Raw genomic sequence first — 13,428 nt, forward strand, 5'->3', positions numbered from 1 at the left:
TAGACTGGCCACCTCATTAACTCAGGTAGGAGAACAGAACAATAGTCTCCACTTGAAAGAAATCAATTAACAGTCACCAGCAAACCCTCCAGCCAATTAAAGAGCAGCATTGGTGGAATTAAAAGATGGCAAAAATTAGGATTCCCAAGTCTCTAGTGTTAGGAAGAGAAGCCCCTCACAAAGAGATAAAAGTATTCCCTACAGAGTTTGGCCTCTTGAGGTAACCCATGAAATTACAATAAATAAAAATTCAGAACCACAAGATAAAATAACTATAGATTTATTGAGAAGTAGCAACATTCAGAAGCCAGAGATATTAATTGCTTCTACTCTTAACATACACACATCTATAATTCATCCAAAATAGCTTGACACAGCTGTTTTCAGCTGTTTCAGTGTAACAAAAGTATACCATCCACTTCACTCATGGATAATGCCAATCCACTGCCTGCTACAAATGTCAGTTTCTTTGTTGTGGAAAAAGAAAACATCAGTTTGTATAGCATACAGTAGGACACTGTCTGCATCAATGCACACAGCAGACTAACGTGCAATAAGACTACTGTATATATTTGACAGCAAAAAGGAATTGCTTTCTCAGCATCAGTCTTGCATGCATTTGGTGCAACATCCAAATTGTAGCTACTGTAAAGCCACTTCCTCAAGTATTGTGGTTTATGCTGTTAAAATGTCTTTATTCTTACTACTAGCAGATAATGGCCACATAAAAAGGTAAAGTAAAATCTGTGTCTTTAAAAATAAAAGGGCTGAGGAAAATTGATGTATACATGTAGCTACTCCAGATGAGGAAACAAAGCAGATTTTGTTCCTGTTTTTTCAATTACACTAATGATTAGAATTTTATGGCAACTTAGCGCTCTTGTTGCAGTTTTAAAAGGGCAGTAAAACGGGCTATTCCATACTCCAGGATTCTGCTTTAGCAATTTCAAACTATTACAGATAACATGGACTCAAACTCTCCTTTTGGTGCATTCAAGTTAGATATGAATATAACATACAGTACTTGAGTAACTATTTGAACATTTTAGGGAGGTTACTAGAATTTGATTATCTTGTACCCATGAGATAAAGCTTTGATAAAGACAATGTAATTTTAAAATCCTTAGATATTCTAAAACCAAATTCAGAAATTCAACAAGGATTCTTTGGATCATTCTTTGGATCAAAGTCATTACACCTAGTTTAAAGGTTTTATGCTTTGTTCAAAGTTTTGGGTTTGATTTGGAAAGGTACTAAATATCTACCACCCCACCAAGAGTTGCAGTTGCTTCTAGGATTTGAAGATGAAGGTATAATTTGCTAATTACTGTGTGCAGAGTTACTAATGCAGGGGTGGGCAATCTACAGCCCGCGGGCCAGATCCGGCCCCTCAGGGCTTTGGATCTGGCCCATGGGATTGCCACCCCCATGGTGCTGTGGGCCCCATGCCTCTCCCAGAAGCGGCTGGCAGCAAGTCCTGTGGCCCGGGGGGAGGGGGGGAAGAGGGGAGTGGCTCTGTGTGCTGCCCTCACCTGCGGGTACCTCCCCCTGCAGCTCCCATTTGCCGGGAATGGGGAACCACGGCCATTGGGAGCTTCGGAGGAGGTACCCACAGGTGAGGGCAGCGCACAGAGGGAGACTGCCCTGGCCCCAGTGCATGCCACTGCCCCCCTGGAGCTGCTCCAGGTAAGCGGTGCTGGGCCGGAGCCCAAACCCCGAACCCCTCCTGCACCCCAACCCCCTGTCCTGATCCCCCTGCTGCACCTCACACCCTTCCTGCACCCCAACCCCCTGCCCTGAGCCTCCTGCTGCACCTCGCACCTCAACCCCCTGCCCTGAGCCCCCTGCTGCACCTCGCACCCCAACCCCCTGCCCTGAGCCCCCTCCCGCACTCCTCCCTGCACCCCTGCCCTGGGCCCCCTCCCACAGGCCGCATCCCAGCCCTGAGCCCCCTCCCGCAGGGCACATCCCAACCTCACCCCAACCCTCTTCCCTGAGCCCCCTCATACACCCTGCACCCCTCCTCTGCCCCAACCCCTTGCCCTGAGCCCCTTCCTGGGCACTGCACTCCCTCCTGCACTCCAACCCCCTACATTCATGGTCCTGCATGCAATTTCCCCACCCAGATGTGGCCCTCAGGTCAGAAAGTTTGCCCACCCCTGTACTAACACCTAAGAGAAAATCTTTGGAAAACAAACGACTTAGAATTCATTATATTCTGTGATGTTTCTAGGGTTTTGTTTGGCTTGGTTGTTTTTTTAAAAAACCTCTCTTTAAGACTTGGTAAACTTGTATAAAACCAGGATCTTTGTTAATTGTTCATCTGCTCATGCCTGAGTTCTAATCCCTTGACATCATGATCATCTTCACAGCAATTAACGTCATTACAATCAGAGGATTTTCTCTTCAAGGGAGGAGTAAGCAGCATAAACTGAGAAGTTAAAATTTGAACACAGAGTTCCTGGTTTTACGCAAGGGTCCTAAGTAACAGGGGCGAATGCTGCTCCCATTAAGTCAAAGGAAAAAACTCCCATTAACTTAAATGGGAGCTCAGGATTTCTCCAGGAGAAGGAAATATTCTTAACATAGAATGCTTTGAAGTTTTGTATGCGTCATCAGCAGCTAAGTGCAGTTTTATTGGGGGTGGGGAATCATTTTATATTGCTTATGCTCAAACTGGAAAAATAACTGAACTGTGAGCGTCCTACTTCAGAGATTTTTTCATTAGTGAGCATTCAAAGCAGGCCATTTGCTACACATTTTCTTTTGGTGGAACAAGAACCACCAAATTTCATCAGCATTACAAGTGAGAACACCCAATTCGATAAGTGTCATAAGAAAGAAAATGCTTTAGATTTCAGTGGTGAGGGCAGGTGAGAAGGACAAACTTGCCCTTTGTTGCCTACGCTCTGAATACATGCCCAGTTCAGTGGCTTTCAGTCACTGTGGATCTCTTATGAATAAAACGGTAGTACAAGTACTCATCCTGAAATTCAAATTCATTGGTAATATGCTGGATGACTCCTCCTTTTGCCAGTTTGTCTCCGTACATCAGAGCTTCACCACGGTCAGAAGCAAGGCCAACTTGGATAAGCCAGTTCACCAGCTCACAGCCAAAGAAGATGCCAGTCGAGGTCTTTGCACCACACCTGTATGTCAAAGGAATGATTCACCCATATGTTCTGTAAATCTGCTATCACCACTGCATGATGGGGGAAGGCAAGGAAAAATACAGGGAAAACAAGGAAAGACAGCATGAAAGTTAAAAGTATGTTAGAAGAGAACCTATTAATTCTGTATGTTAAGGGCATGCACATTTCGTTACCTTTTCCTAAACGTCTGGATGAAAAGCAAAATGCATGCAAAGTTCTGTTATGCCTGTAAAATAAACTTTATAGAACCTACACAGCAATCCGACTACAACACACGTACATATACAAATTATTGGGTACTTACTTCAAATGTATTCATTAGCATGACCACTTCTGTAACAAAATACCTGATTTAATGAAAGGTAAAATGCCAGAAGCATTAGGTACTTGGGCTGCACTTTAATGCTCACCTTTTCTTCAAGTTTGAATAGTTGTGTATATTGTAGATAAGTCATTTAATGTGCTTATCTTACTGAATCTTTATTTACTAGAGGGAACAACTGAGAACAATATGACACTGATGCAAGATGGAAGTGTTTTGTTTTGTTTGTTTTGACTTAGTGATGAGGCAATACTACTACCTTCTAGTCAGTGTTAGGAAACTATCACTCAGAAATGTATTTGTGGTAATGAATATTTCTGGTTATCTAAAATCTGCTCTATGGAACCTAACTGCAGGATTTCTGAAGTTTGAGCAAACAAAGATGATTAACAGCTACACAAGACAGCAATCACCAAGGAACTTCTTTATATTTTAATTAAAACAAGCAGTAAAAATGAGAGCAAATGTTAGCTTATATTAGTGGAGCAACAAAACAAAGAACCAAAATCATATCAGACACAGTATTATTAAATTAAGGAGAAATTAGATGAATATTTAAATAAGGGATAAAGGGATTGCACACATTTTCTCACAAATGGAAATAAGGTGGGAAAGAAATGCTGCACAGTACATAATATTCAAATATAAAATACAAATATTTGAGATCAGAAATTGATATTTTTTAAATACAGAGACCCAAAATATATGTACAAGCTTATGTTTCACTCTAAGTCTGATTAGTTCTCAAAGGAAACAGAAACAATAAAAGCAAAGAAACAGTAGGGGGAATAAAATGCCATGCATCACAAGCCCCGACTTTTCATTGTGCCGGGGGTGCTCAACCCCTTGCTCTGCCCCAGGCCCCACCCCCACTCCACTCCTTCCCTCAAGGCCACCACTGCTTTCCGCCCCTGCCCTGCATCTTCCAGCCCTGTTCCACCCCCTCCCCTGAGTGTGCTGCGTCCTTGCTCCTCTTGTCTCCCCCGAAGAGCCTCCTGCACAATGCAGAACAGCTGATCGCAATGGACGGGAGGCATGGGCGCTGATCGGCAGGGCCCGCTGGTGGGCAGAAGGCACCGGGGGGAGGGGGAAAACGCTGATGGAGGCTGCCAGTGAGTGCTCAGTACCCACCATTTTTTCCCCATGGGTGCTCCAGCCCCGGAGCACCCACAGAGTTGGTGCCTATACCATGCACCATGTAGGTACAAACTGCACCCGTCTACTTCGTAAAAATACTTCCTGATGTGCCATGCTTGCTTATGTGGTAGGAAGCCTGCTATGTGAACTGTGGGATGTCTGTACCCTATGTTCACCCCTTTTGCAAGATTATGATAAATTTTGTACAAAATATGCCTTGTGAGGTATCATTTGAAAACTCAATTTGCTGACATTGTCCTGGTAAAATGTGTGTGGCAACATTGTGTGTAAAGTTCTAAGATTCTACTATATGAGATTATTAAAACATGTTCCAAATCTGGGGAGCAGTCACAAACCAGTTTCCCAGAGACAAAAAGCTAGCCAATGCCTCAACGAGGTGTCTTTGGCAGGAAAAAAGGTGAGAGTGAAAAGTCTACATCTTGACAAAGAAACAGCCTGGGGTTCCCATACACACAGACTTTCCGTCTCCTGAACCTCATCTGGAAATGATTCTTGAAGAAGAAGGGAGAGCAGACACCCCAAATGATCTCTCCTTTCTCTTTATCCACAGCATCAACAACACCTGAAGAACAAAGAAAGCAGCACTGGACTGGGGGAGGGATCCTGACTGAAGGGAATTCAGCCAGTAAGTCTGCTGAACCATGTGGTGAGACAGACCTTTGCTTTGAATTTACTTTAGCTTAAGGTAAGCATTAGTTGTATTGTACTTTTATTTTCTTGTAACCAATTCTGACACTTATGCCTCATTACTTGTAGTCACTGAAAATCAATCTAATCTAGCTAGCTAGCTATAGTTAATAAATTTGTTTCACCTAAACCAGTGTGTTTGGATTGAGTTATTTGGGAAACTCCATTTGGGATAACAGGATTTGTGCATATCATTTTCTATTAATAAAATAACGAACTTTCTATGAGCTTGTATTGTCCAGCAGAGAGCTGGGCAGTACAAGACGTACATTTCTGGGAAACTTTGGGACTGGGAATTTGCTGGTGTTGCTCTGCAGTGTAATTCACAAATGGCTGGCTATAGCACTCATACAATATAGTTGATAATAAGTTACATGCTGGAGGTTGTGTGGGAGCAGACCAGGAGTGACAGCTCTCACAGCAAAGCTGTGTAAAAACCACTCCACATTGGAGAACTGAGGGGACAGAGCTGTTCCTTAGTCCAGATTATACCCTGTGTAATGTCACAGATTGCCTTACTTCATCCTTCTTTAAAGAATTACTGAATCTGAAGCATTCTGATTAGAAAAATCATTGCTGCCTTTTCTTTATACCATGGGTATTTGCAAAACAAGCAGAAGGTTTTTTAAGTTATTCTGCTCCTGCTGCTCTTTCTCCCCCACCTCCCACCTCAAACACAAACTTGAAACCATAATCTTCAATTTAGGGCATCGATTTGTTTCTGAAATCTTGTGTGACATCACAAGATGATTATAACTTCAAATGAAAAATCAGCAACAAGAATGAACTTGTAAGGGACAAGGACCTACAAATCCAGAATCACATGAGCAGTCTTTACAGATGTAGCCATAGCAAATGCATGTAAGTACAAGATGCAGGATTAGGCCCCCAAAACTTTTCTCATGCAAATACTTTTAGTCACAAAAAAATGAGGTTTGATGTTTCCACTGAAGACAAGTTACCTGAACAAGCTGCTAAATACTCATCTTTCACACTGATGTATACTGCAATTAGAAGACATTTGCCACGGCTGTAAACACTAATGGAAGTGCTATATTTTTATTCCCAGCCTGTGATCTCTGAACAGCTTACTGCAGTTTAAATGAACCTCTGTAAAGGAACAGAGCCCCACCTTCTGTCTTTGACAATGCTTCTGACACAGGCATCTCTGTGATAATGAACAAATTGTTGACATGTCATCCTGATTTCCTCAGGTACAGAAGACTCTGCACGTTCTGCTGCTTCTCTACTACCCCAGAGGAATTCAAACCTGAAAAATAATTAACCAAGAAATCAACAAAGAAACTGGCAATTTAAAAGGAAAGCTGGAAAAATATTACCGAACTCAGGGGAAAATTCTGCATCATTTCTGTCACCAATTCTGTTATAATATAGTGCATACACCAGCTACTCATGATAGAACTTCCTAGCCCATATACTGTTTGCCTTTGAACACTCAAAAGCTTGATTCTAGCTAACACAGAGAGGAGGCAAGGAACTAGGTGTGCCTCCTTGATTCAGAACTGCCTGGACCCTGTGCAATTTAAGGTTGACCGTGGGTGGCAGTCCTCTCCCAAGCTCCAGCCACAACTTAAGTTCTTCCCACAGCTTGGGGCAGTGTGGGACTTAGGAGTCCCAACTCCCCCACGTAAGTGACATATTCAGCTTCCCTGGGTTTGGGGAAGCAGCAGTAGCTTTGGCAGTTTCACTTGTACCAACAGCAATTGCTCATTTGCAAGCTAAGGTTTAAATGCAGTTTCAGCTGAACTTTTACGTCCCACCAGATTTTCAGTTTGGCACCCACTGACTCTGATTAGCCAGCAGTGGTGACATTAAGGCATGGCCAAAAGGGTGCAGCTCACTGCATGTGTCCGTACCAATCTAATACCAAAGAGGCATTCAGGAGCGGCACCCTGGAAGGAGCATAGGCAGGAGAGGAGGTAGGAGCAGCGATGGAAGTAGAGGTTTAAAAGACCAATAACATTATTAATAGCTATCCTTAGCATTAAACCTTCCTAGGTAAGTGTTGAAAGATTAGATTTACCTTCTTTTGAATGGCAGAATGATTAAATGTTTATCCAAACCAAATATACCAAAGGATATGAAGCCCTAGGAAAAAAAACCCACAACACAGAAATATCAGTATTATAAACCTAGAAAAGACATTATTTCAGACCCAGGAAAGAAAAGAAAATTAAAATAATCCACTGAATTTAGTGCCATCAGGACTGAATTTTGTGGCCTGGACACTATTTCAAAGAATAAATAGGATTAAGGATCCTTTAAATTTTGGACCCTAAAGAGACAGACAGACACAGGTATGCAATAGGCTGTCAAATAACTTCTCCAGAAAGGGGTTTGGTAAATTTATTCATGTAGAGATCGACATCTCATCTGATATTACAAACACAATGACATCTTTCCAGAGCTATTTGCATGGTAAGACCAGCTAAAATAAAGAGAAGAATAAGCTGATAGCAATTTACTTCTGGAACACTTGCCCATCATACAAAACTTGCAAACAGGAGGCAGAGCATGAACAACCTGTAAAGCAGAAAATGGATGAGCGACCTGTTTAAATGAATCACTGCCCCTTTCTAGAAAACTTGATACACCTCACATTTTATCAGCCCTCCACTGAAAGTCTCAGCATGTTCTTTCCTATCACTGCTGATTACCGGCGTCAGCACCCAAGAGAAATACGCAATTTCAAAGGAAACATTGTGAAGTACCTGACCAAAATTAAATACAGCACAAAAGAACTGCAATTCCACGTAGAGCCTTCCAGGTTCTTGGTTGAACAACCACCACAAACAGCTGGACAGATTCTGTTAAAAATATAAATTTATTAGAAAATTCTCTCTTCTTCACAGAAGATAACAAAAAACTCATTTATTCTCTTTATGCAATAAGTCACCTAGAACAAAAACAGTCACTGAAAAGTAACCTGCTACATTCCTTGTGAGGTTCAGTAGCTGTAAATGGGACCCACATAGTGTGATCGATTTTAAGGGTGAAATGTACCATCAGTGCTGAGGGCCTGATCCTTTAATACCCTAAACAAAGAAGGACCTTGTTCTTCTATGTTAAACTCTATGCATACTTAGGTAATCAATAAGTAGCAAACCTGTCTGAGCCAATATTTCACAAGGCAAACAGCAAACATTCCTACTGAGCTCCACACCAGCATTTTCTACATGGTTTCTTGCTTTTATGGAAGCTCAGCAGCAGCTGAAATGGTGCTGGTATGCACTTCAGCGGAACATAATCTGGAAAAAAATGCTAGCTCATGTGGGCATAAAGGTGAAATCATTTTTGAGTAGCAAGGGGTTCATAGTTCATTTAATAGTTTCTGCAACTAAAAATCTGATAACTGACTTATAGATAAAACTGGGGACAAAATTTCAGGTACCTTTTTATCTTGCGGGCCACCACAAAAATGTATTTATAATTATTTGAAATGTCTGATATATGATATTTAGAAAAAAAGGAAAACTTGCTTCCAATGACCTACTTCAGCGGTTCTCAAACTGTGGGTCAGGACCCCAAAGTGGGTTGCGACCCCATTTTAATGGGGTGCCAGGGCTGGTGTTAGACTTGCTGAGGCTCGGGGCTAAAGCCTGAGCCCCACTGCCCAGGGCCAAAGCCAAAGCATAAGCCCCATTGCCCGGGGCAGCGGGGCTCAGGTTATAGGCCCCCCTGAAGCCCAGGGCAGCGGGGCTCAGGTTATAGGCCCCCCTGAAGCCCAGGGCAGCGGGGTTTGGGCCGGCTCAGGCTTTGGTCCCTCCCTCCTGGGATCGTGCAGTAATTTTTGTTGTCAGAAGGGAGTCACGGTGCAATGAAGTTTGAGAACCACTGATCTAGTTAAAAAACAGTTTTGCTTTGACTAATAATGGCACTGTGGGGTTCACTGCGTCCTCTTGGTTTCTATATCAATTATACATTTTTTACAAGTAAAAATGTATGTTTTTTTGTCAGCCTGACAAACTCTACTTGGGCTCTGAAAGTCAGACTGGGTTGTTTCCTTCTTCTGTATCACCACCAGCAATAGAGTTTCTGCAGGTCAAATCTTGACTTAGTTACACTCCAGCAAGCAGACTGGAGTCTTCAACAGTATCTCACTGGAGTCACTGATTAGCTCTAACTGGAAGGTAGTAAATAAATCTGTTAATGATGCAGCAAAGGAATAGAATCCAGCCCACTGCGTGGCGGTGTGGAGTCCACAGTGCTAATATAAATAGCACAAATAGATTTGTCTGTTTTATTTATATAGGTTCTTATACCATGCTCATCACTATTGTATTTGTCATCGCTAAAGGAACTTGGATTCTGAATCCACACAGAGCTGTTCGATAAGAAGGAGCCATTTTTAGGTAGTCCCTCTTCAAAGAACTACTGCACTTTTTAAAAGCTGACTATCGTGTAGTGAAGAAAAATATCCCTGAAAAAAGTCTGATGAACCGGCAGACCAATGAGAATTCAAATTTTGGCCCTCCCCATAGTGTTGTCAGCCCTGACTTGTTCATTGCCATCAGCAGTGTTAATGGTACAGTTAGCACATTTAATTTTGTGACGTACTCTTCTAACGAGAGACAGAACTGAGATACACACAATTCATTTAATATAGTGCAGACTGAACTGACACTGACCCAGAAAAATGGGGAACTACAAGATTTTTACTGGTCTGCCAATACAGATTTCCTGAAAAAGTGTCAAACCACTGATCTAATCAATGTCAGAAATAGGAAATATTTACAGCAAACAGGCCCACAATGAGAAGTAAACACAGCAACACATGTCTAGCCAGTTGTTTGTCTCCACTCTGCAGACGTTGTTCTTCCTGTGCCAATATGCAGTTTTCAGAACTGCAATGACTCTCACACTGATTTGCTGCAAAACATTAACCAGAATTTATAATTAGGCTTTTTAACTTACAGAGTCTGATGATTCTGACCCTGCTAGACAGCTTGTACAACACCCAGTCAAAAGCCACAATCTTACAACAATCCTTTAGAAGCAGTGAGGAAGAGGAAGTATTGGGGAGAGATGGGAGGAGGAAGTGAACAGGAATGTCCACACACACAGCTTTCTTCATGTTTGGGATCTACACAGTGCAGTGTCTCTTCCCCATTATTCAGTGCTGAAATGACTGATTTAATCAGTGCTGACACATACTGCAGTCTTGAACAACTCAGGAGTTCCTGGCTCCAAGTCCATGCACGAATACCCTATTACTACTTCTGAAATTTGCATATATAATATCAATTTTAATTTCTGTGCTGAGGATGTATGCACAAAAAGGGAAATTTTAATGTTAGCTTTAACTATAAATTTTTCAGACATCTGTCCCAAAGCGGACTGGTTGATTTCTGGTGGAGATGGTTGCTCTCTCTCTAACCAGGAAAACTTTACACAACAAAACCTTTTGCTGCCTAAATTACAGCTCTATACTAGCGCAAAGTTTAGTAGTGGTTATTTAAAAGTTCTCCATACCTGCCACTAGATGGCAAGAAAAGAACTGCACGAAGTAATACGTACTACACACAAAACAGGGTATGTGTCACTGCAGTTCGGTGTAACAGTGGGAAGCACGATCAACTGCTAAAGTAAAGGTTACATGAGCTTCCATTGTAACCCCATTTTCAATTGCTTATAACTTCCTGTGTGGAAATAGCCCTCACTGAGGAGACCTGATTAAGTGTTGCAGTGAGAAATGGCTTGGGTTCCAAAGAGTTTGGACCTGTTGAAAGTTACATGTTGTGCATGCAGTACATATGGAATGGAGCTGCCTGTAAAGTGTGCAGCTAAGGAAGGCTGCGGTGTGCACCATCACTTTGCTGGCTACTGAGAAGTAAACATCTGCATGGGCTGGACCAAGGGTTCTTGCAGGGTGCACAAAGTTCATTGTGAACTATTCTTCAATTTCCATGGCTCTTTGGGCCCCCTCAAAACAAATACACTTGGAAGGGAACGTTCCATACGAGGGCAAAATACAATCTACAGGGTTAGATCCAGAGCCCACTGAAATCAATAGAAAGACTTCTATAGACCTTGGATCAGGCCCTTGATGCAAACTCCAACAGTTTAGGACCAGGAATTTATGAACAGATAGAGGTGCCCTATACCTTGAAAGTCCCATCCCCTGTGTGAAGACTAGTGCTGAAAGTTCCGAGGACAAATCCCCTTAAAAGGGTTGCATTCTGTGCAGCTTTCTAAATGGTCTGTTACAAATTAATAGTTCTGGACAATAAGACAGTTGTAGTATTTTTTCTGATGGCAGAGTGTAAACTATAAGAAGTTACATGATGGCAAAAGCTTTCTATTTTAATTAGAAGTTCAGGATGTCCAAGTAGAACAGTTAAAGTGATGACATCTCCCAATTTAATTTTTACTGCTATTGTAGCAAAACTAAATTAGTCAGTGCAACAGATGGAATATTATATGGGAATACATTATTCTCGTACCTGTCTCGGTGGGAGGAGTACAGCTATCATTAGAGGTGGCATTTGACACTGGCTCTCCCTCTCCAGAGCAGCATAACTCACCATTTATTGTTTGACATGAACAGCAACCTATTAAAAATATTAAGTATTAAAGGGATAGTTATAGTTTCCCTGATTTACAGTAATGTGATGGGAAAACAAAATTATTCTATAATATTCTAAAAGAAGAACATTTACTGTACATCTGAAAATATACAAATTAGTGTCAAGAAATTAGTGCCAAGTATCAGGGGGTAGCCATGTGAGTCTGTATCCACAAAAACAACAAGGAGTCTGGTGGCACCTTAAAGGCTAACAGATTTATTTGGGCATAAGCTTTCGTGGGCAAAACACCACTTCTTCAGATGCACCAGACTCCTTGTTGTTTTTATACGAATTACTGACTGCCTAAAGGAGAAGGGTGTGACAACTCTCTTCCAGCTTCCATTCAGAGAGGGTCTTTTTCAGACACCTAATATACTAAAAAGTTTTCAAAACACAGCATTACACTATGGGAGCAATGTAGGTGCTCTTGGCTATATAAACAACGTAAGGGAGCACTGGCATAACTAAGCACACTAAATCCAAATGAGGAGGACAAGGAATAGTTTGACTGTCCTGAAAGAGCTGGGTTAGTGGGCAGGGTGCAGATGAAACAGTCAGAGATGCCTGATTAATGAGATCTTTCACATACGCCCACAGTACTAGGTATAGTGATAACTAAGAAACCTCCCTTAAATCATCATATTAAAATAACTGAGAGAAAGTGCGCTATTAAGGTTATATTTTCACGCATCACCATAGCAGCTTAGCATTTCTCAAGAATTGAGAAAGACAAGCTTTTCCCCTCCTCCCGCTCCTCTTTCCAGCAAGTAGAGGTTAAACTCATGCACAGAATTATGGTTTATCCCCAGCTCCCAGTTTTTTGCACAGCCAGACACTGTACCTCTTTCTGCAGTGGATTCTGCGAAAGGTGGAGAGCCACTGCTTGACGTCGGATTCTCCTCATTCCCTTCCCTTTCAGAGTTCTCCCTCTGGCCATTATGTGAATATGGGTTCAATATCTCATAGTCAGTCTCCTGTTCATTTCTGTTCATACACAGAAGTGAGATACCCGATATCAGAATGCTGATGAATAGAGTCACTGCTGTGGTAACCATCTGTCAGAGGAAAATCAAGAGAAAAAAATATGCCACCTTAACATAAGAAAATGTAAAAGCTTGTTTTCTGACACATTGAATACCAGTACTTTCTAGAATCCAACCGTCGAGGAGCACCTAAATCTGAACAAACCAAAATGTATTTCTATATGTATGCCACAAGACATAACAGCAGCTAAAAGTCCACTCAGCATGCTTGGCTGAGCTGATCTTCCCAGCCTGGATAACTCACAGAGGGTTCTTTTTCTTTGGCTTTTGTTCTGTAGGAACCCTTCTCTCCAGGCAATGACAGCTCTCAGCTACTTCCTGTCCTTTCCCCCCATTTCTCCTTCTTCTGTGATTCTTACTCCAAGGACAAGTGCACTCTCTTTTCCTCCTTTTGCAGGGCTCCATTTTCCACCCCCTCTCCTTCTGCAAGTCCAATTAGCCTGTCTGACAGATCTGCCATCAACACACAGTATCAATTT

General features: G+C 42.0%; 1 protein-coding gene across 5 annotated transcripts in view; it reads right to left on the minus strand.

Annotated features, from left to right (window-relative positions):
* Window positions 1–2,023: 2,023 nt before the first annotated feature.
* Window positions 2,024–13,428, minus strand: part of GPR155 (G protein-coupled receptor 155) — a 46,895-nt gene continuing 35,490 nt past the window's right edge. For 4 of the 5 annotated variants that reach the window (XM_084643664.1, XM_084643661.1, XM_084643662.1 and 1 more), the window contains exons 10-16: window positions 12,748–12,961; window positions 11,784–11,891; window positions 10,076–10,209; window positions 8,052–8,147; window positions 7,364–7,428; window positions 6,452–6,589; window positions 2,024–3,149 (exon numbers count right to left, since the gene is read on the minus strand). In XM_084643664.1, the coding sequence (XP_084499790.1) occupies window positions 2,927–3,149; window positions 6,452–6,589; window positions 7,364–7,428; window positions 8,052–8,147; window positions 10,076–10,209; window positions 11,784–11,891; window positions 12,748–12,961 (978 nt within the window). In that variant the 3' untranslated portion in view covers window positions 2,024–2,926. Of the gene's footprint in view, window positions 3,150–4,095; window positions 5,195–6,451; window positions 6,590–7,363; window positions 7,429–8,051; window positions 8,148–10,075; window positions 10,210–11,783; window positions 11,892–12,747; window positions 12,962–13,428 lie in introns of those variants that run through there. The other variant, XM_084643665.1, reaches the window with a different exon arrangement.

Source organism: Lepidochelys olivacea (assembly GCF_965140295.1).
Source record: "Lepidochelys olivacea isolate rLepOli2 genome assembly, chromosome: 11".
NCBI classification, from domain to species: Eukaryota; Metazoa; Chordata; order Testudines; family Cheloniidae; genus Lepidochelys; species Lepidochelys olivacea.